Here is a 24,070-nt window from a genome sequence, read left to right on the forward strand (position 1 = left end):
TTTCTCAGCACACTTCTGGTGTAAAACAGTGCAAAGGCAGAGTCTTCTGGTCTTCAAACGGATAAAAAGAGAAAACACTGTGATAAATACATGAAGTCTGAGCTTTCACATAGAGGAGATGAGGGCTTGTATTATTAATTGCAAACATTTTGCTAATATGAAGAGTACAATTTATGGAAATGGGCTGCCAAGGGATATGCAAGTGAAAAAGGTTGGGAACCACTGCAGGAGAACCATGAATCAAATCCATCTTTAAGGTGTCTGGTGTGTTAAGCCAGAAGCTCTATGTATAACATACAACCCATAACACATATCTGGGAGTGTGCAATTCAGAGCACAGCAGAGAGATGCAGCTGCATATATTTGCAACCCTTTTTACTCAGAAGTAGACCCACTGCTTTCCATGGGTGTTATTCTTAAATAAGGGTGCATTGAATTGTAGCCTGCTTCAAATGGAAAGGAGGATTCCCATCCTGGTGTTTCAAAAAACAGACCTGCTTTGCAAGCATTTGCAAAGCGGAACCAGGCTGCAGCAGAAGGAAGGAGAATAAAAGGTTAACAAATTGCTTCTAAGGAGCTGTGCCTGCCTCCTGCTTGAGAAACTTGGCGCCTGTCTGCCCTTGAGTTACGAAACTTTTCAGAGTTGAAAGGCTTTGGCCTCTGATTGACCCAGAGATAAGGCGAAGTGATAATTTGAGCTTGCTTACTTGGCAAAAATTTCACGTACTATAGGCAAGTATCTAAGGTATGTATATGCTTTTAACAATGATAGTAAACAGAACTTACTCCTGGGTAAGTGTAGGTAGGATTGCAGCCTAGGATTGTTAAAAAATTTCCTTGCTCGATGATGTCACTTCCGGTCACGGCATCACTTTCAGTGGGTCCTGACAAGATTCTTTTTTCTACAAAGTGGGTCCCGATGCTGTGAGAACCACTGCTATAGTGATTGAACTTGTTGAATTCGATTGAAAGTGACATCTGCTGGTGAAAAGTGGAACTACATTTGGAATTTTTTGAGAGAGAGAGAGAGAGATACACAAAACTCGACTCATATATGCTCTCATAATTGGGATAATATCAATATGACAGCACGCAGAAGAGCCAATACTATGGAGCAAGCAAAAGAACAACAAAAACAGCCAAGATCACCAACACAGACTCCAAAGAGAGAGTATGGAATTTTTGGAGCACCTGTCTCAGCAGCTTCAGGTTAAAATTGAATCAAAAATAGAGTCAGTTGAACAAGAGCTTAAGGACCTGAAAATGGAATTGGGAAAGGATATGACTCAGCTGGAAGAATCCGTCAAACATATCAAGAGATACAGGAGATGCAGAACAGAGTTAGTGTCATTGATTGTAGAATGGAAGTCCTGAGTTCGGAACAAGAGAAAACATTGGATATGATATCTCTGATAGAGCAAGCAAATAAAGAAAAGATACTGAGCCGTACCAGAGAATTTTGGAGGAGCTGGAGAAGATTTGAGACAGCGAATGGTACAGGTTCTAGCTCAGTATTTGCAAACAGATGAACAAATAATTGATTCAGAAGGTGACCAGGTTTATAGAGTTAATAAAAGATTTGCCACACTACATAAAGCTGCTAGAGATTTCTGATCCATTTTACTAGGAAGAAACTAAGAGATAAGGTGTTACAGCAAGATGCAAAAACAAGTCTGCAGACTGAAGGAATATATATTACAATCTTCAAGGAGATCCCTCTTAGAATCCTACGGAAGAGGAAGGATTATATATTTTTGACAGAAGAGCTGAAAAAAAGGAAGCTTATGTTTAGATGGGGAAAGCTGGAGGCTGTTATTTTCAGATTTCAGGAGGACAAGATGTGTCCAGAAGACGTGTAACAGGATTAATGTCAGGAAGAGGAGAGTCTGATGGACAATGCTGTTATTGCTAAAATATGAGACCGAAGAGGAACAGAGCTTGTGGATTAAAAGATTGAAATTTACTTTGAATGTAAACCTTAAAGATAATTTTTATAAAATGATGTATAGATGGTATTTGACCTTAGGTAGATTGGCAAAAATGTATGAAAATGTACCAAATAGATATTTGAAGGGTAAAAGACAAGAAGGAATGTTCTGTTACATAAGGTGGACCTGTACAAAAGTGAAAAAATACTGGACTTTGACATAGCAGCAAATGCAGTTGATATTGAAGGTAAATTTACAAATGAAGGTAAATTTACAAATGAAACCAGAAGCTTTTTTTGTTGGGAATATTGGATGATTCGATTCAGAAAACTATGTTTCTATATATGATAGCTGCTGCAAGAATATTGGATTTGGTAGAAATGTATAAATTTACAATTCTTCTTAAAGACAAGTCAGTGAAATCTTTTATGGATAATTGGAAACAATTCATGGACTTCCTGCGCATTGAGGAGAAAAGGGGCTAAATCTATGCATTTGATTAGTAGATAGGAGTTAATTTTTATTTTTTTAATTTTTTATTTGTGTGGAAAATGCATTTTATAATAAGTGTAGATGGTTTAAGATTTGATCATTTTTTGTATGATTTTGTAGTAGAACAAAGAAATGTAGTTTGAGATCTCTGCACTTGTAACATAATTTGCAATGTCTTTTTAATTTTGTGTGTGTGTTTGCTTTTAATAAAACTTAAAAATAAAAAAATAAAAAAAAAATCATCATATCTGCATCAGTTCCAAGATTCATTCAGGCTGAAATCATATGCACACTTACGTGAAAGTAAGTTCCTTTGAACTCAGTGGAACTTACTTCTCAGTAGATACATATAAGATTGTGCTGTTAGAAACCTATGCATTCTTCTTACAGAAACAAAACTTAGAGTGCAGTCCTAACCAACTTTCCAGCACTGACATTGCTGTGGTAGTGCAGCCTGCGCTGCATCCTGCAATGGGAGGCAGTCAAGGGGGGCTCACAGAGGCCTCCTCAAAGTAAGGGCATATTTGTTACTTTACCTTGGGCCTGCATTATGGCTAGGTCAGTGCTGGAATATTGGCTAGGATTATGCCCTTAGTCTTCCTAAGCGAGACCATTCTTATATTAGGAAAGGGACCTGGGAAGGGGGCATTACAGTTTAGGTTCACTTTTCCTTGTTCCCTATTTGTTGCTATATGTTGCCTTCAGGAGTTTAAGTCCTATTGATTTCAGGTAAATGTGCATATGATTTCAGTCTGAGTGAGTCTTTGGACTGATGCAGATGTGAACATTTAGCCACAATTAAGGGAAGAGGCATCCCTACTGCAGATTGCACTCAGAGCAACTGCACTTACCTGGATCTCAGTATTATGAAAGTTCCAGATGATGTGTTGACATAAATATAATGCAAAAAACCCACCTCCCTTTGGTGATCTTTGGGCTCAGTTACCACACACTCTCACAGACAAGCAGCGAAAACACAATCAATAGCAAGAGCATGTGGCAGCTGGGCCCAAAGATCACTGAAGGGAGGCTCAGGTCCTGTGATGATGTACCTTCTTGAGTTTGGGGTGGCCCTCCCTGGTCTAGTGATGGATCAGGAGTAAGCTGCAATATAACACAATTGCCAGGGTATGCTTGTTTCCTAGGATCTGAGCCCAGGGTTCATGACCGGTTATAAATCTTAGGTTGAGTGCATACATTAGAGTGAACTATGGTTTAGAGTAGATTGAGAATACTGGAGGAAGAAAAAAGATTGAGGATACATTGTTTTCAGTTAAGTTTTATGTGTCAGGAAACAAGCTCCCTGACATGACTGATTTTTGGCTAAATTAACTCAGTTTTAAGTCAATGTTTGTGACTCGTCTCAAAATTATAGGGAGCCTAACCTGCTGCCTCTATGTTGTGGCTTTCCTGAGCCAACAGCTATGGTCCCTGCTTACATGTTTGTTCCTCCCATGTCCTTATGTTGTTACATGTGTCCTTGAGCACTTCTGATAAGTCTTAAAAGTACCACAAAAAGGAGATAAAACAATATTTTTTCAGATTTCTTGTTCTTTTTCAGATTTCGATTCAGGATCTTCTGTGCTTTGTCTTTCTAAATAACGCTCAGTACCTTGACCAGTGTTTGTCTTTCTGAGAGACGTTGTAGCTCTGTGGAAGAGCACTTGCTTTACCTGCAGAAAGTTCCAGGTTCAATCCCTGATCTTTTCAGGTATGGCAGACAAAAAATTCCTATCTGATACCCTGATGGAGCTGATGGCAGTAGTACTGAGCAAGATGAACCAATCATTGGACTCAGTATAAATCAGTCTCCTATGTTTGTAACATAGCATTATATGGGGCTGGGTTAAATATATTTGGCAAAGAAATAGGGAACTTGTACAGGAGTCAATTCTATTAAAAATTGCACCATCTTGTCTTTCTCTACTTCTGATTTATATCAATATTCTGCCTTTTTCTGGAGAGCTATGAAGTGATAGTATTGGTCAAAATTCTTTTCAAGATATATATATATGTATGTATATACATATATGTACATGTATTTCAAGGAGCTCAGAAATGGCCGTTGCTTGCCTTTCAGTTGTTAAAGGGACTATTTAACAGTGTCCCCAAGTGCCATTACACTGTTAGTATTTCATGCAGTGCACCTCTCACTGTGATCTGGATTAGGTTTGTGGAACCTAGTGGGTGCGTGGTTATCCTTTTTTTGTCAGAGAACTGGAATAGATTACCCTTTTGGTCCTTTTAAACCATTGCTTCTAAAACTGTAAAGCATACCCTTCCCAATGCAATATAGTTTTCTTCTCTTTCTTGTTATGAAGTCAAACTATTTAAGAGAAGAACTCAAAAGCTCTCTTCCAGCATTTCAAGGTTTCCAGCAAATCAAAGTATCATTTCACTAGCTGTGTTTTTTGACATTTTATTGAATCCCCAGATGAATGATTTGAACCTCTTTAGGTAATTAAGCAAAAAATTATGCCTTCAAGTGTTGTTTGTCTTTCTAAAAATGGTACAAATGGAGCTTTGCAGAGTGAATTACCAGCAAATACCTCTGCAAAACAAAGTAGTTCTCAAGATGCTCCATAAGAGAAATTTACACACCCTTCATGTTAATTTTACCTGCAAGCACCTGCGTATGTAGTTCTAGTGTAGATCTGCATTCTACTCTAGCCAAACTGAATTTTATAGCAGTCTTATATATAATTTGAGATCTAACTGCTATCTACCAAAAAACAAATTTGGGTATTTTATTGTTGCTTTCTAAATAGATTTTTTCCCTTCTGTATGACATGTTCTTATTTATAGAAGACAAATTAGCATTAATACATAAGCTAGGAAAAAAGCTAATGACAGTATGTTGCTTCTAAATCTCAGCACCTCTTATTCTCTTCCATAAAAGGGCATAGCACAATATTTAGTTAAGATTTATATCCCACCTTTCTCCCATAGCGTTGGGTGCACAAGACAGCTTTCAATTTGACAAAACTAAAACAGTTAATTGAAAAACATACTAGAAACAAAACAGCATAAAACGCAAGCAAGATAAAAAAATGAAGAGAGTTCAAATAACATTCTTGCAATATCTGTGGATCTTAGATTGTGATTAATTCAACAAATAATTTTCTTCATGGTATATTGGACGCTACAACATATTTATAGTAAAGGACTAATTAAAGAATCTAAATGCTGGCATTTACATACTGTAAGTTGAAAGCAACACACACATGATGTGGTGTTGCTTAGAAATATGATTTTTTTGGGAAGAGGGCATTGAGGGCCCAATCCTATCTGACTTTCCAGCACTGACTTTCCAGCACTTTCCAGCACTGTAATGCAGCCCCGAGGTAAGGGAACAAATAATCCCTTCCCTTGAGGAGGACTTCATGATGTCCCGTCCCCCCCACCGCAGGATGCAGTGCATGCCCTGTTGGCATGGTTGCATTGGACCTGGAAGTTTGAGTAGGATTGGGCTGTAAGAATGTTATATTTACAACGATATTTGTGGGTATGTATGTTCTTTTGAATCCACAAATACATATCTTTTCGAAGCTGTAGCATGGAAGTTAACTGAAGAACAGCAAAAATGGACTGATTTGTTGCTAATGATTTATATCCGGGGTGCCCAAACCCAGGTGCACTTACACCCCTCGAGGCCCCTCAGTGTGGCCCTCAGGGAGCCCCCAGTCTCCAGTGAGCCTCTGGCCCTCCGGAGATTTGTTGGAGCTGTGGGATGAGGGCTCCCTCCACTGCTTGTTGTTTCATGTCTGTGATGCAGTAGCGGCAGCAAAGGAAAGGCCAGCCTTGCTTTGTGCAAGGCTCTGTACAGGTGACAGCAATAGAACAACTGGAGAATATTGGCTTTATTTGATGTACTTGATGTTGGCCAAGGATTTTGTAGAGCGTTTTGTTTGCTTGTTCATCTGTTAGCCTGAGAAGTCTGTATATATGAATTTTTTATTGAGGCAAATTGTTACATTTCTATTAATTAAAATGGGCATAGAAATTCTAATTAGGTGCTAGTTACAATCACCATATTGGAGCTGATGCACATGGAGTAAGCTTGCATTATTCCTGTCCTTGCAATATCTTCTTTATTTTTCAGAGAGTAAGGCTGCGAAAGCTTTTGAGCTTACTCGAAAAATCAAGCTTATATAGCTTATACTCAACAAAAGTGTTGTGCCACTTTTGAAAATAAATGTTTTATGGTGTTCATATGAAGAATTGTTGTTAGTGCTTATTATAGAGTACAGCCTTATTTGTCCATTATATAAAAATTGTTTGATGCCAATTCCTGTTTCAAAAAGGCTTTTTACATAGCCCCACAGTGAAGTAGTGTGTGTTTGCAGGACTTCAGAATCAAAAGAGATAAATCTGAGCAGAAGTATAAATTTATATTATATGACCAAGTAGCATCAGTGCTCAGTTATATAAACACTATTAATTGTTTAGTTATCAGTGCTGCACGTACCTCATGACATGAATTTTAGTTCTTCTTGTGGGCAGAAAATATTAGTTACAGCCTTCATGACTGAAGAGATTTTGAATTGAGACAGTGTCTACTAAATGTTCTGAAATCAGGGAGGAGGTCATGGAAACATGTAACCCCAAACACCAACACCAAATCAATGCTCATACTTTCTCCTTCATACTCATTGCAGTATTTTGCAAGTCAGACAAAAAAAGAGGTGATTGTTTGAGTAGCAATGTCAATTTCTTTTTGATGGTGTAATATTTTATTTAATCAGACCAATTGTTGAGAGTATCAAGCAATCTAATGTTTGCAGTTAATGCATATGTATAGTTAGAATTCTTTTACTTATGAATTTCTTTAGAATTTGACATTGCCTGCATGTTGAATTCCAGGGTCCCCCCCCCCAACTTTGGTTTTTTCCCAGCTAATGCTTGTTCTATAATAATTCTACTGAGGCAATATAAGTTAATTGAATGGAGTATGCATCTCCCAGCTTAACAAGATTTCGTGTTAATCTCTTGTATTGGTATTGTGGTATATTCAACATGCGAAAGAACAGTTGAAGAAAACCTCTCTAGGAACCAAGCTCCCTCCCCACAGTGGGTCCCATGTTCATTAGAGTCTGGATGTCATGATTGTTTTATCTCTATAAATACACTTATTTTGTCATTGGCACAACAAGGACCTAGAGCACTGCAGTCTACTTAGCATGGTAATTCTTTCAGGAAATGCAACAATTTTCTAAATATGACTCCTTTTTGCATCAAACTTTAAAAAAAAATTTCTTCCATAAATGCTATGCTTGTTCAATAGTGCGCCTGACCTGATCACCACCACTCTACTTAGCAGGCATTGTGTGTGTTTCAGGGAGCTGTTACTATACTACTTGGCAGACCCCTTTCCAGTCACTCTGAATCCTTATCCTTCTCAGCTACACATAGTGTAGTCACTAGAGCCTGATGAACAAACAAAGGTAGTCAGTCTTTGGCCATTCTGATTATAAGAGCAGTGGGAATTGGACTACTTTGACTAGAATTTGATGATGAATACTTATATACTGCTTTTCAACCAGAGTAGTTTATTAAATGGTTTATATATTAAAATTAATCGATCAATGGTTCTCTGTCCCCAAAGGGCTCAGAACCTTTAAAAAAATAAACAAGAGGTAGCAGCAACAGCCACCAGAAAAGATGCCATGTTGGGGTGAAAAGAAACAGTTGCTCTTCCCTTGCTAAATATAAGAGTACACCACTTTAAAAAGGTGCCTCTTTGCCCAGTTTAGCAAAGAGTCAGCCTCTTTGCCCATAGAAACTTCTGGGTCTCTAGAACAACTTAAATTCTACTGGGCATGCTTGTGAGTTGATGGAAATTGATTATGATATTATGACACAATATTAAACAGCATTTAGGTATGAACATCAAGCACCAAATGCCTTGGCTAGATCTTGCCAGGAAACTAGATTATACAAAACTGTTTACAATGTGGGTGTTCCTATCCTGTCCTTTGCGGAATACCTTAAGAGTGCTTAGCTTCCAGTGCACACCCACTTCTGGTGGTGCTAGTTTTGTAGATGTAGACTTTTTTCTTTAAAATTATGTTATCTTGTGTCAGTAACTTTTGGTCTTCCTTTCAATTAACTTTCAGTTAACTGAAAGTTAACTGATATACTTTCAGTTACATTAATATAAATTCAGCTGTCTTACCTGTTTACATTAAAATTGGGAAAACAAAGAACTTTGTCAAATTCAATTTAGCATTACAGAGATTACTGCAGTACAACAGCCCTTTATCTGTAGTAGAGTATAAAAGCACTTTGAACAGTGCATCAATTTTCACAGCCATTTAGTAGATTAGAAAGCAATTGTAAGCAAAATAAAACCCACATTAACTCCTGTCAACAGCCTGCCTTTTTCTTAGTTATGGATTGGTTTGAAATAATGGTGAGGTCTGAAGTGATTGCATCAACAGTGCAGATGTATTATAAATATGAATGAACCCATTGTAAAAGAATTCTGAGTTATATGGCAGATATTTGTCCTTCCTATCTCTGTAGCAACATTTATGTTTTTAAAAAAGAGGGAGAGGTAAAAAACAAAGCTAACATCAGGGAACATGTCAGTGTTGCCCAGAAACAATTCCTTATGTTTTGAAACCGTAATTATACCAAGTGACAGCTTTTTAAACTGTGCTCAATTTTCTATTCTAATAGTATTCTAGTAATAGCTGTTTGGTGTTCTGTATGCAGTCAACCAAATGCTTATATAACTATAATAAAAAAAAATTTAAATGAGCTTTCCTCTAAACATACTATTGTTCTGCTATATCATTTTTGCAGCATTATATCCTAGTGTCACCTTAAAAGCAATTAGAGTCACTAAAAAGGACAGTGTATCTGAGCAGAAAGAAGTCAATTAGCTTAAAGGCAATTAAAATAGAATTGACTTTTAAGCACAGATGGAAAATCACCTGTAAATAGTGTTCAAGATCCTTTTATATAATTTAAAATAAGGCTGCTTTTTTCTAAAAGAAAAATTGTAGTGCTCCTGTTGTTCTGTGGAAGAATTTAAAAACAGAGTTAAAAAAAAACCCACACAAATTACTGTAGGGGTACTAGTGCATATCTTTTTAATTGCTTGCCTATGTTAGAACAGTAATTTTCTTTCAGATAAGAGTAATTTCTATGCTGCTAATTTTCTTTTTGTTAAAAAAAAAAAAAAAACCCAATGACCTTCACTAAAGTTTTACCTAATAAGCACTGTCTGTCTTGCTACAGTATGTATTTCTCATTAGGGGAAACTACAGTATTGTATTTTTCTATGTAACTATCTGAATTAAGTGAAGAGATTGAATTTTAGAGCAGACTCTACTATCCTTAGGACTTGGCTATGATTTGCTGGAAAATGGAAGGATGATTAAGGTAGTTATCTTTTTATTAGCTCCTGTTTTTATATTTATGGAAATGCACTTACTAAGTTATTCAAACTGATTAAATTTTGCATAAAACTCGGCCAACAACCAAAAATACTTCTGAATTAAGTCAAAGTTGTATTTTTTTTCTTTCAGGTTTTAGGCATTCTTAGTTTGAAATCCAAGAATTATGTTACCTACTTGAAAATATTTCAAATTTAAAGTCTAGTATTGCTACAGGTTTTGATATCAGCTAATTAATTATATTTCTGTTTTTGTATCCAAGGAATTCACATCCACTGCTAAGCCCCAATAATGCTGCACATTTGGTTCTTGTGGACCATTCATTTCTTAAAGCTAGCTCAGTCTAGTTAATATTCATCTTGGAGCAATAATTTTTTTTAACATTACGTATGTTACACATTTATTTGGAACACCTATTGCAAAGAAGGAAAAAAATAACAGAATAATATTGATATTTGGGAGCTATTGGAAATAGGAAAAGTGGAACCTGGACCAAGCAACATAATGTGATAGCTAAGGATGTAGGAGGAGGAATAGCAGGTATGTAAAGAATTAGTTGAGACCATAGTTGATTATTCTTCCTTCCTAATTCATAATCTAATCATCAACTATATAAGACTCTTATCAGGATGAAGATGCCATCTCATTTATTTAAAAGATTTAAAAGACCCCATCATATGCTGTAGTGATGCTCCTAATAAATTACAATGCCAACAGTTAAATTCTTTGATTAGCCCCTTATTACATAGGTTCAGTGGTGTCCAGTAATCTCTAAAAAGATTTTTGTTGAATTAATCACAATTTAAGATCCATAGTTATTGCAGTTATGTTAATTAAAACTGGTTTCCATTGATTATATAAGAGAGGACAAGCCAACTCTGTATTCCATAACTTTCTAAGGCTATGGGTATCATACCATCCTCTTATTGGTAAGAAGCAACTGGTGTTTGCCCATGTGGTTTTTAATGTGTATCACACCAAAACTACTAGGCAGAACTTCCACCAGGCAAACAGATTTGCAGCTAAACAGCAGATTACAAACCCACTATGAATCTATTTTAATCCCAAAATAAGATGGAAATCTTGGTTAGCCTCTGTGCAAACAAAGGAATTTATTACAGAAAGGTGAAAAGGAGAGCCCGTGAGGCTGCCTCTGTTGTATGCACTAGAACCAGGGTTCCTGCACCTCATGACCCACCTCATCCTCTGTGGTGGGTCACTATGCTCCTGATGGTGCAGGAGGCTTCTGTCAACCTGGTGGCCTGATCTATAGCCTCCTTCAGGCCTCTGAATGGCCATCAGAAACACTGTAATCTGCTTCTGGTTTTCGGAAGCAAACAAAGTGGCTTTTGAAAACCAAAAGTGGCTTACGGAGGCTTGCGAGAGCCATTCAGAGGCCTGTAGAATGGGTCGCCAAGCTGGGAGAGGCTTCTGGTGACTCCAGTAAGTAATGGCACCAGCACACAGGCAGACCCAGATCATGTTCCACTGTGCTTGGGCTTGCAACCCACCAGTGGGTCACAACACACACTTTGGGAAGCACTGTCCTAGGATGCTACTTATGAAAGTGCCTGTTTTGCCAAATTCCTGTTCCAAACTTGGTCTTATGCCTACTTTAAGCTAATTAGTTCCCCTCTTCACTCAAAATAGCCCTTGGTTGGCAACCTTCAGTCTCGAAAGACTATGGTATAAGCCTACAGCACCCGGTATTCCCCGGCAGTCTCCCATGCAAGTACTAACCAGGCCTGACCCTGCTTAGCTTCCAAGATCAGACAAGATCGGGCATGTGCAGGGTAACAGTTGCCCTTATTCTGCAGTAAGCACTGCTGATTACTGCCCTACCACCAGGATAGCACACCTATTCAACCTTCAGAGCTCCTCCTTCCTTCCCTCTCCCACCAGCAACTACTCTGGCCACCACAGCAATGCCTTGGTTTTCAGCAGCTCTTGGGCATGACAGGCAAACACTAGTCTCCAGCAGTCTCTGTTCCAGCAGTCTCCCATAGTCTCCATTTAGTTGATCAGTCAGTTAATCAGTTAGCCAGACCATTAGTCCGCTTTCCTCTAAGCTCCTTCCTTGTCTCTCTCAGTCTGCAACATCCTTCCTTTTACACCCACAAACTTGCCTTCCTCCAGGTGCTGTTTTTATTCTTGAAGACCTTGTTGCTTCTAGTGCACACATTTTCAACCACTGCGCTGTGGCACATTGGTCCCCAGGTGTGCCATGAGAATTTGGGAGAATTTATTAGTACGGCCAACCCCTCACCTGCAGCATGGTGTGCGTTGTCTATAGTTAAAAACCTGATGGTGCGCCTTGACCATTTTAGTGCCTTGCCCAGTGTACCATCACTGCTCTAGTGAGTGCAGCTGTGCAGCACACCCATTGCTGAAAGCCTAGGTTTTAACCCATGCTTCTTGGGCCTGTCTAGGCAAGGGGCCACTGTTGACACCACACCCTATCTCTTTGAGGGATGTTGTACATTTCCATTACAGTGCCCTTAATGAAATTGAGGGTCTCCTGTGTTTTGCCTTGTCCATCTTAACTGGCTGAACTTGTTTTAAGTGTGGTTACTGTATATCTATATGAAATGAATTGAAATTTCCTTAAAAGCCAGAACATTAGTGTTTCTGCTTCCAGGCAATCATTCAAAGCAGAAAATTGTTGAATGACATCTTACTGAACTAGAGATGAGTAGGCAGTTGAGGCCAATGTAAATTTAGTTCACTACATTCACTACATTTGCATACTTTAGGGAGGTGACTTAAATAATAGTTTTGGAAACACATTTGTTCTACAGTCAAGATGGTTAATTCCTGTTTAAATCAAGCCCTTAATTACATTACGACTGACTCTCTGCCAAAATACTGTCTGTGTACACACACACACACACACACACACACACACACACACACACACACAGATATATAGATATGTGTCCAAATTCTAAGATGAGTTTATGGGTCTCCATGTTCCTAAATGAATGTACTTGGATAGCTGTTTCCTTGTTTAACATGCAAATGTGGTACCTTTTTAAGCACTCTGGTGCACGATACAGTATATATGGAGCAGTATGTACTGTATTGCAGGTTGTTCAAAGTACTGGTATTTTCACCTGTAGTAAGGTGAATAGGAACGTAAGAAGACCCCTCCTGAATCAGGCCAAGAACCCATCTAGTTCAGCTTCCTATATCTCACCTGTATCTGAGATCCATTAGATGCCTCAGGAAGCACTTGCATCTGAGGTTACCTCTAAGTCCTGGAAACTGCATATCTTGTAAGCCATCATCTATCATGGCTTGTAACCTGTGATAGACCTTTCCTCTGTAAATCTGTCCAATCGCCTTTTAAAGGTGGAATACATCACAGGCATGTCTGTGGCATTGAAGATCTTGAAATTTCAATAATTCAACAATGTTTAGATTATTTGGATTCGTTTTCTGTGTGTACAGGTGTGCTTTACAGGTGTGTGTGTGTGTGTGTTTGTGTGTGTGTGTGTGTGTAAGAGAATAAATTTCCTGTCCTGCATTAGCTTCTTTTTGATTGAATTCAGGTTGTTGCATAATAAAGCATCCCATGATCATCCCTTCCCTTTTATTTGTAGCACAACCTCTTGGTCTAGAGCAGGGGTGTCCAAACTTTTTGGCAGAAGGGCCACATCATCTCTCTGACACTGTGCTGGGGTGGGGGGGGGTAGAATTAATGAATTTACATTTCAAATTTGAATAAATTTACATAAATGAATATGTTAGAGATGGAACTTGTATGAATGAATGAAGGTCTTGCAATAGCTCATGGCCTATAAAAGGCTTTGCACAAAGCAAGGCCAGCCTTTCCTTTGCTGCCACTGCTGCATCACAGATGTGAAACAACAAGCAGTGGAGAGAGCCCTCGTCCCACAGCTCACGCAAGAGCTTGAACAGTCACCCTCATGCTAAGAGCAGTTGTGTTGGGCCAGCTTGGGCTCCAGCAAGTCTCCGGAGGGCCAGACTGGGAGACTGGGGACTGGGGGTCCCCTGCAGGCCGGATTGGGAGTCCTTGAGGCACCCCTAGATTTGGGTAGCCCTAGAGCTAGAGGAAAAGCTCATTACGGGTTACAAGTAATAGTAGGTAAAATATGTTAATGTATGAGTTGTTTTTTCTAAACTAAAACCTCAGTATTCAGGTTAAATTGCCGTGTTGGCACTTTGCGATAAAGAAGTGGGTTTTGGGTTGCAGTTTGGGCACTCGGTCTTTAAAAGGTTCTCCATCACTGTCCTAGGATCTTTCCTAGGATGATATAGATACCAGATGACTAGATACAAAGGTCAGGCTAAGAGGAATCCAACAACACCAGAATGGTCCTGATCCAATGAAGATAGCCCCCACCCCCAAAAAACACCTAAGAACGAAGTCCCTCCCTCGAAACTGACAAATGTATTGAGCCCTATGGAAAGCGAAACTAAACCACATGGTCGCATTTACTTGTGAGTAAGCATCTGTGCCATGGCTCGTTGTCAGGTCAAGCAAAGGGAAATGCCAGGCCACCAGAATGGTCCCGATCTGATGAACGTGGAGCTAAACAAATGCTCCAGAAGGCAGGCTCCCCCTACACTAAAACAAAAAACAAAAAAAAAACCCCTGGTAATAAATAAATAAATAAAATAAAAACCTTACCAGCTGGTAAGGTGAGCTTTTTTCTTTTTAGACTTGCAAAACCAGGTGGATTCTGATAGTGATATGGTTTAAACATAACTTAAATTGAGCTGGGCACTGGGTAGGGCTGAAAATCTTACTGATTTGGGGGGAAGTGGTATTGCAAGCAGGCTACAGAGAAAATTCACTTGGTGGAACAGGGCTGGCTTCCTCTTATTTATTTGTTTTACTTTAATCTAATTATAATTATTTATTCAATTTGCTTGATAAGGTCACTTCCAGCCATGACATCACTTCCAGTGGGTATTGGCCAGATTGTCATTCTAAAAAGTGGGTCCTAGTGCGAAACATTTGAGAACCACTGCTATATGGTGTTAACACCCTCAAGGGGAGGGGGTGACACAACTAGTGACAAAAATCACTAAAATCACAGTTTGAATGATATATAACATGATGGTGTTATTCTTACAATGTGTAATTTCATGCAGAATGCAATGAAACAAACCGAATTGAAATATCTGTGTTCTATACAAAGGTACAGCCAAGAAATGGGGCGGGGGGGGGCGATGGTACATCACCGCCACCACCCAGGGTGTTGTCCCCATTCACAAATCCTACTGTCCACTGTCCAAAGATGACTCAATAGGAGAAAACTAGCAGGTTTCGAACAATTATTGGAGAATGGGGGCTTTTAGAAGATAGAATGAGTTATTGGAAGGCTTAGAACAGGGGTCTCCAAACTTCTGGCCACATCAAGCATGATGTGGAGGGCCTGAAAAAAAAATTATATATAAAATTTATATAAATAAATTAGAGATGGAACTTAGATGAGTGAATAAATGAATGAATGGGCTCATTCATTCAATATCTCTGGCCCTTAGAACACCCTCCAGATGCAACCAGACCACAGCTCCAATCATGTTCAGTCAAGTGGGCCAGAGGTTTTGAGGGGACAAGAGGCTGGCTGCGGGCTGGATCGAGGCTCGCCGTGGGCCGCATCTGGCCCCCAGGCTGGGGTTTGGAGACCCTTGGCTTAGAGGAAGGAAGGGAGGGAGAAGAAGACAAATTACCTCTCCTTCATCTGCTGTATAGACTGGGCTATGATGGCCTTCTATGAAGGGAGACCAGGCCACGTGGCTTCGTATCCTAAGAAAAGAGAGAAAAGCACAGCCTAAAAGTGCCTGTTGGTTAATAGAGAAAGTAGCTCGCCCAGAGATGAGGGAGGAGGCAGGAGGCTTTCCTGAGTGGGAAAGACCTTGTCAAAAACAGAGTGAAAAATGCCTAAATACTGCTTCCAGAGCAGGGGTAGTTAGGGGACAAAGAATACAAAGGCATTCTTAGGTGAATAATAGCAACAGGATCTCCTGGATGTGTAGCCAGGATTTTTCCTTGGTTTGGTAGAATTAATATGTGTCCCTTATAGGAGGGCTTAAAGGCCTAACTACACCACCATCAGACAAGTTTCTGAGGGACAAAAGATATGGCAAGCTGTGAGCTGCACCTATGATTGTCATTGGTGTGAGAGGCTTCTTGGAGAAGAAATGTGAAAAGACCTGTCCACTGGTGTTAGGTTTTATTATGCAGGAAGACTTGTGTTTGCAAGCAAGACTATGTCAAGGTAGAGAACCCAAATTTGCAAGACCTTAGACACATAGATGTCCTGCAGTGCTACAACTTTTCTTTCCAATCAGTGGCCCTCTATTAGCATGATCTTTATCTGAGGAGGCCCTATCTCACCTCCTCCAGGGTGAAGTCCTCACTGAAACTAGACTGGAGAACCAAGATGGAGTTAGGAGTGACTGTAACATTTCAATGATCACTAAAGCAACATTACATGGAATGTTTTACCTTTATCCCTAACAAAAAAATCCAAAACGTTATCTTTACTTTGTGTTTGTGTGTATATTTTATACAAAAATAATTTGGTAAAAGAAAACATAAAAAAGAACTATTTATGGTTTGTTAGTAGTCATGTTCTGTATGGCAAGCTGGTGTCAGCATCAAGGAGAAACCTCCAAGCCTGATGTTTGTCTTCTGTGCCTGCTAGCAGATGGGCAATGGTGTCCATTGTAAAATGTTATCCAGGTAGATGAGGAATCAGCATTTTCACTCTGTGTGAGATGGCCTATATCTTGTACTCAGTCTAAGGCAGTGGTTTCCAAACTCTCTAAAACAGTTTGCACCGCTGTAAATTCTGGCAGGGGCAGGGGGAAGGCAGCGACGCAATCCCCAGGATTGCGCTCAACTTTCACTTTCTGCAGGCTGGGGAGCCCTGCAGACGCTCGCACAGGGCTCCCCGCACCTCCAGACAGCTGCTGCAGGGACTGGTGAGTGCATGCCAGTCCCTGCAGCCCTCCTGAGTGGTGCGATCCTGGGGATTGCGTCACTGCCTCCTCCCTGCGTTCCCCCGCCCCTTAAAGGGAAAGAGGCCAGGGCCTTCAGGCTGAGGCGGCACAACGCCCCAGTCTGAAAACCACTGGTCTAAGAAACGTCAATGCCTCAATACGAAGAAATTCCATATCACCATCTTGATGCTTCTTTATGAAAGAGTCTAGTTTGCAACCACAGACCAGAAGGGTGCCAGTATCTATATAGCAATATGCCCAAAACATCACATTTTTGCTATTTGAATCTGGTGGATTTCCTCTCCCCACCCTTTTTTGGTTGGCATGCGTAATGTCTATTATATTTTAAACCTTCAAGCAAGGCTGGTATCATTTTTTAAAGTGTCTAAAAATGTAAAGTACTTGATTAGAGCATAATTTTCTTTATTACTTGAAAGCCTGTTTAGCTTTAAAGAGCAATGGAGCTATATATGTATGTATTTCCTCTGTCTAGATCAGTGATTTTCAACCTTTTTCATCTCACAGCACACTAACAAGGCACTAAAACGGTCAAGGCACACCACCAGGTTTTTGACAATTGACAAGGCACACCATGCTGCTAGTGGGGGCTCACATCTCCCATTGGCCCTATTAATAAATGACCTTCCCCCAAATTCCTGTGGCACACTTGTGGACCATTAGTTTGAAATAACACACTTTCTTGTTCACCCTTCTTGGCTGCTATAATGTATGGATGTACAGTTATTGTCAGCTTAGGAGCAAGTTCCCAGGCTTTGTTAAACACAACACCATTTAATCTAGATAGAGGAGTTACTTTGATGGGCCACACTTTTTTTTTCTTCCAAATTAGAGATTAATGTTCATATTGGAAATGGAAGTACATGGTAATTTATGAAACACAAAAAGCATCTGTTTCTCTCAGGTATGCTTGTTGGGAAGTTACATTTGTCTGCTTCCTAATGCATTTACACAGAGAGAAATGTTCACAGTTCCCCATACATTACATTTAAAACTCTCTTCTTGACATGAGTAATTATAGGTATAACCTAATTATCTACATATTTTATCCCAGCGTGATGAGAAGGGCCCTTTAAATTAAAGGGGAAAAGTTGTTTAACAATAGCCTCGTTAATGCGGGAGAGGGTGGCCGACAATCAATCAATCAATCATTCTCTCTCCAGGCACTTAGAACAGCTTCACTCTGAGGTAAGCAACCCTTCCCTTCCCCCTGAGCACATGAAAGAATGCAAAGTGGAAGTGATTATCACTTTGTCTTTGCATTATTTCCCTGCGCTGGGCTCCCGGTGAAGGGAGGAGTCGCTGCCTCTGAGTGAAACCTTTATAAGCACCTGGAGAGACACTGATTGATTGATTGTCTGCCTGATGCCTTTGTCCTGGTCAGCAAGGCTGTTTTTAAATTGCTGAGCAAAGGGACATTTTTTAAAATGAATTTCCTTTAACATGATTTTTGGCGTCCACGAAACCCTCTGGGAACCTTCTGGGAACGAAACCCTCATGGATACCAAGACTCAACCTGTATATCCTAGTCAGAAAAAAATAATGTGACTCAGCTCTGAGCCGTGTTGTGAACCTGCCTTTCAAACACAATTTCCAACAATCAAAAGTGAAATGGTAGTAAAGAAAATTTTTAAAACCCCTATGAATAGATCTCCAAATAGAATTCATAGAGCTAGAGTTGCTCTAAGATGCTGCTATTAACTTAACAATGTAGAAAATGTCAGACCTTGCTATTCGCAACTAAGAATTAGATGCTTAAATCAAACAAATTGTATTTATAGCTCATAAGAGATGTATTTTTAATCTTGTAGGTGTATACATACACAGCTTCAGTACAAGAAATCTGCATTTTTCAAAGGTAGTTTATTTTGTGGGAAGTAGGGGATCAAATATATAAAATGTTTATGGTGTTGATGTGGTTACATAGCATAAGGACTTTTTCCACACATTATCAGACTGGTTATCCAAATTTATCACCAATATAAAATTATAGCAAATTTGAGCTCTGAGTGAACTGGAATACTTTTTGGTTTTAAGAAAATTGTACAGCTAATCATAATTGGTAAATTAATTATGCTTAAATTACTGAAGGGTTTCCAACACATGAGAATTATTAGAGAGCAGTGAGCTTTGTTTCTGGAAAGTGGGGGGGGGGAGTCAACAGGTTTGAATTTAGGGACACCAAACATTTTGTTTCCACTAACACAGAAAGCAGAAGAAATATTTTAATGCATTTGCATCTTTTCCATTCCCTACCAAATCTCAGTGCAGTCTATTAGCTTCACACCATGATTGCAGGGTTGGTTGATTGGGAGAGAGTGACTTTGCTGAATTCCCCTCAGCTGAACAGGCACTGCAAATGGATTATCAAAAATAAAGACATTAACAGCCAAATCCTAATCTGTATTGAAACAGGAAGGCCACGGTGTCCTGTGCTGTATCCAGCACAGGGCAGGAGGTAGCTAGATAACTTGGTTTTCCCCTTACCCCGTATTGTGCTCCATCCACTCTTATGGGGCTGCTTAGATCTCTGCCAGCAAAATTACTAGAACAAATCTGAGCAGTCCATGTAAGCCCATTAATTTCACTAAGGCCTGGGATGTAGGTTATGATGCAGCCTGTACTGCCATGGCTGATCCCCTCCCCTCCTGTGCTCGATTTGCTTTCCATTCTGTCCTTCTCCACCCATAAACACCCCTCCCCGTCTTCATTCTGCCCTCCCATCACCCTGTTCCACCCCTTGAGCCAGCCTGCCTGGGTCAGCGTAAGCATATCCCATCTGTGCAGCCCAGGGCCATGATCTGGCCTTTGGAAGCCAGTGCAGGCCTCCACATGACCCCAGCCAACTCCTGAGTTGACACAAATGTGCCTTACATCACAAGTTAAGTATTTGTATAATACTGAGACACAATTATACAGGGATAGTGCCTTTAGTCTATAATGTCTCACAATGACAGTGATCTTGGGCTAATAATTTTCTCTCAGCCCCACAGGCTTGTTTTGAGGATAAAATCAAGGAAAGGAGGGGGAACCATGTATGTCACCCTGAGCTCCTTGGAGGAAGAGTGAGATATGAATGTAATTAACAGTTATAAAACATTCTTACTGGATCTCTCAGACTCCTGTTGGTTACTAAATCCAAACTGTCTGGTGGTATAAATACTAATTGGTTAATATTTCCACACTTAGCTGCAGCATAAACATGAGATAGCTGCTGGGTTGTATCCAGAAAAAGTTAATGATGCAGCCCAGTCCTAAACTGCTAGGTGCCTGGAAGAACAGTAGCCCCAAAATGGCAACTGTTGTATCCTGCAGGCACTGGGAAGCTGCTGGAGGTCTTGCAGGAAGGAAATGTTTGTCCCCTTCTCTCAAGTAAGGTTGCCAGCCCCACAATGGGGCTTCTCAAGTCTGTGCCAGCTATTTTGCCTGTGCAGACGAGAGAATCTCCATGTCAGGTTTTTCAACCTGCCACAGGATAGGATCCGGAGCAGGATGCCTCCACCACTCCCATCCCCTCCAGGGCTGGTTCCTTCTCCCACCCAGAACGCCTCCCCACTTCCAAAAGGCCCACATTGCACCCAGTGGTCTTTTCTCTGGGTGGCAGCCTTGTGGCACTGGCCCAGCACCAACGCTCCTTCCTCCAAGAGTTCTTTATGACACATTTATAATACCTAGTGCAGGAGCTCAGCACCAGCACTATGAGCCTTTAGGATTGGGCCCTAAATCCCAATAAAAATAATAAGGTTTAAGTTAGTTACAACTGACGTGTCTCATTGATTTAACTAATGCTTGGCCACGGCTAAATTTTTTGTGATACAATGCTTGTTCTTACATGAGAGAGTTTATGTTTTGAGTCATTTAGATTCCAGTATCTTGGACAAGCACTGTAATTGAGGGCACAGATTCAAATGCCCTTTAAATAAAATTCCCAAGCAAAGAAACATAAGGAGGGAATTGTAGAAGGAAGACTAGTTTTCCTGCACAACAACTTTACGCAGGTAGCTTTGTGAAGAGTTGAATTGCTTCCAATACAGCTGTGTGTTAGAACTTATTCAGAACTTATCTGATCTGAAACAATCCTCTGTCTTGGAGATAGAGATTTAAACTTTTCTGTTTGTCAAACAGCAGATCTTGCTTATCTAGTGCCATCCCTTTCAGCTGTGTGTGTGTGTGTGTGTGTGTGTAATTCTGCTTATATGTTTGTTGTGTCATTTTCTCATCTAGAAAATGAAGCTAAGTGAAGGTTGTTCTGCTGTTATTAGAATTTAAGTAACAATTGTTTCTCTGGTGCAGGAGGAGGTAGAAAAGGGCATTACTTTTCTTCCAACAGCCAAAAGGTGATCATACTTCTAGAATGTGTTGAGATTACCCAAGAAACTGTGTAAAAAACTCATCCATCATTGTGAGCCCCTGGTCAGGGAATGACAGTGCAGTAAATATCTTCAGCAGCAGCCTTTTAATGTACAAGCTGTTTTCAGTAGGGATTTTCAGCAGTCACATAAAACACACTGTCATGAGTGACTGCCTGTGCTCCAAAGTCATTACAATTGGGATGATGGAACATCTTTCAGCGAATAACCAAAAAACTCTAAATGTCATGTCAAGTTTGTTGAAGCCATTTTCAAGCCTTGTTCAAGGTTATATGAATATTGAATATGCCTTAAGAAAAAAACTTTTGAGATCTATCAGAAGAATCACTCCAAAGGCAGATAGATGGAACAGCATCTTGATTTCTTAAAAGAAAGAAGTGCATTATATATTGTTTAAAGTCATGTGTTCTGTGCTGAATCTGCAATTCAGTCTGCCTCTTTATCACATCCTGGGGACAAATAATACAATATGGGTATATTAGTTCATACTTTGCTTGTGATAGTTCCAAGAGTCTCTGATTAGGTACTTTTAGAGAGAGGATCCTGTACTAGATAGGACTTTGATCTCATCCAGCTAAGCAATTCTTACAACCCAGTCCCGGGAGCACTGGGCTGTTGTGCGCAGCCATTTATGATAGCAGAACAGACAGATGAACTGCATCCTAGAGTAGTGAAAGGACTTTGCTGATGTACTATCAGAACCTTTGTCAATTGTCTATGAGAAAACCTGGAAGATTGGGGAGGTGCTACAAGATTGGAGACAGGTGAATATTGTTTTAATCTTCAAAAAGGGGGGAAAGGAGGACCTGAGAATTTTTCTGATTTTGTGCTGCTTTCTGCAGTTGTAGTTATTATACTAAGATTATATTTTTGGTAAACAATAGCCTAATATGTGGGAGGGACAAGTTTCAGCTTCTGAATTTCCACCTGTAAGGCTATAGAAAAAAGGGGAGAGGAAGTAGGCACCTTTCAGGGGTAAATCCATCTTCTCATTCTTCAACTATGCTGCCCAGAAGTATGATCACCAGTAGCTAAGGTGAAACTTATCTATGCTATACAATCTTGAGCATGCAGGTTTAGCTCAAACTCTCTGAACAGAGAACAGCCATAACACATGACACACACAAATAGAGAGAAAAAAATGGGAAGGAAAAAGTATGTAACCTTAAGAATAGAGAAGTTAAATGAGAGGCTGGATCCTTTCCAAAATCAGGTCTTTCAACTGAGCATCCCTTTAAAATTGTACTGTTAAGCTGATCAGTGGACATAATTGTGTCCTCTGCTGGGAAAGGAGCCCTGGGGTTGCAGGGCATCACCAGGCTGCCTGGGGCGGGCACCACATGGCAGCCAAGTAATGTCATCTGGAGCCCCCAACTTACCTTGGCAGGTTGGGGTAGGGCAGACTACCGCTGCCCCATAGGGACCAAGCATAACTCAGTGCTACTAGGCACAATGCTTGGCAAAGGAGGCACCCAGATCCTGAGAAGGAGAAAGGCTCACAGGGCTGAGAAGTAGCTTCGTGAATAGCGGCAGTCGCTTGTGATTGACTAGGCTTTTCATTGGGGGTTATTTCAATGTGAGTGGAAAGTGCTCAACATCCTCTTTATGAAATGTAGCCTAGATTTCTGGAAATGTAGGCTAGAATCCAAAGGGCCAATCAACTAATCCCATGCACCCAAAGTTTTGGGCTTGTGTTTTTGAAGATCACCACCTCATGTCACACAGCAAACTGCTTCTGAAGGTTAAGGGGATTCTCAAAACCAGTTTGTGATATGGCATGGAGTAAGGGATTTCAGGCTATTCTATTAAGAAACAAAATTAAAAATCCCACTGGTGTGTCCATACCTTTGAGCATGCCTAATTTAAATTCCAGTCATCTATTTGACTGTGGTAGATTTTTCTGGTAACAGTTTATTTTCAAGGTTTATTTTTTCCTCATGCCACCTTTGAATCTTTGCTACTCATTCATTTGCATTCACAAGAGTCAATAATGAAATGCTGTCCCACTTTACTTTTCTCTTTTGCATGTAAGATTATCCAGCTTTGCCACTTTTCAAGGATCTAAATGTTAAAGTGCAAAGTAATTGTGATTTACCTGTTTTCTTTCTTCCAGAAAACCAGAAAGCACCAACAGAAAAGTTTCATTTGCGCCACAATGTGAATGCAACATTGACAAGGAATCCAGTGAGCAAAGATTTTAATCATGAGTTAGAGACTAATTCATGTGCAGAAAAGAAAAAAGCTGTTGGGAGGAAGAATGTCAGTAGTGAAGGAAGCAGCAGAGAGAAGGAAATGGAGCCTGCTGGCTTTGCTTCCAAAGGAGAAGCAATTCCTGAAGTGCAAGCTCTGCTAGCAAGACTGCGAGCACTGTAATTCCCCCCCTTAAGCAAATATTGGCGACCCCTCAGATGTTCAAGGCAAGTATGTGCTACTGTCCTCTCCATAGTGTACTCAACTTCCCAACATGTACTGTATAATGCAAGTGGCATGGCTGTTCATATCAAAGACCTTTGGATCAGGGAAATCAGCAATTCCAAGAGAAACATTGCTGAAATATTTGCTTTTCATATGCAGGGGGTATGTGGGGGAGCTTTCACACATCTGATCTTCACATGCATTCTGAAGTGACTACCAATATGGGTTCAATTTTTGAAGTGGCGCCAAAAATAAGATTTTCATGTCTGTTACATTCTGAATATGTATGTATGTTTTGTATATTGTGCCTATGCACGTGATATGTATTCAGCATTATACTTTTGGTGAAGTATGAATTCACACTGTCTCATGCTGACTATAAAGTTGTTCCTTGTATAATGATAATTGGCTGTGATATCTTGCTACTGCTGCTCTGACAACAATTCAGATTGAATTGGAAGGAAGA

At 40.0% G+C, this 24,070-nt stretch overlaps 1 protein-coding gene across 1 annotated transcript in view; it reads left to right on the forward strand.

The window, feature by feature from the left end:
* Positions 1–23,751, forward strand: part of DIAPH3 (diaphanous related formin 3) — a 160,698-nt gene extending 136,947 nt beyond the window's left edge. The window contains exon 24 of the mRNA XM_066621358.1: positions 23,303–23,751. Coding sequence (XP_066477455.1) covers positions 23,303–23,562 — 260 coding nt within the window. The 3' untranslated portion in view covers positions 23,563–23,751. The remainder of the gene's footprint in view (positions 1–23,302) is intronic.
* The last annotated feature ends 319 nt before the right edge of the window (positions 23,752–24,070 follow it).

The sequence above is a fragment of the Tiliqua scincoides genome, chromosome 3 (genome assembly GCF_035046505.1).
Source record: "Tiliqua scincoides isolate rTilSci1 chromosome 3, rTilSci1.hap2, whole genome shotgun sequence".
Classification (NCBI taxonomy): Eukaryota; Metazoa; Chordata; class Lepidosauria; order Squamata; family Scincidae; genus Tiliqua; species Tiliqua scincoides.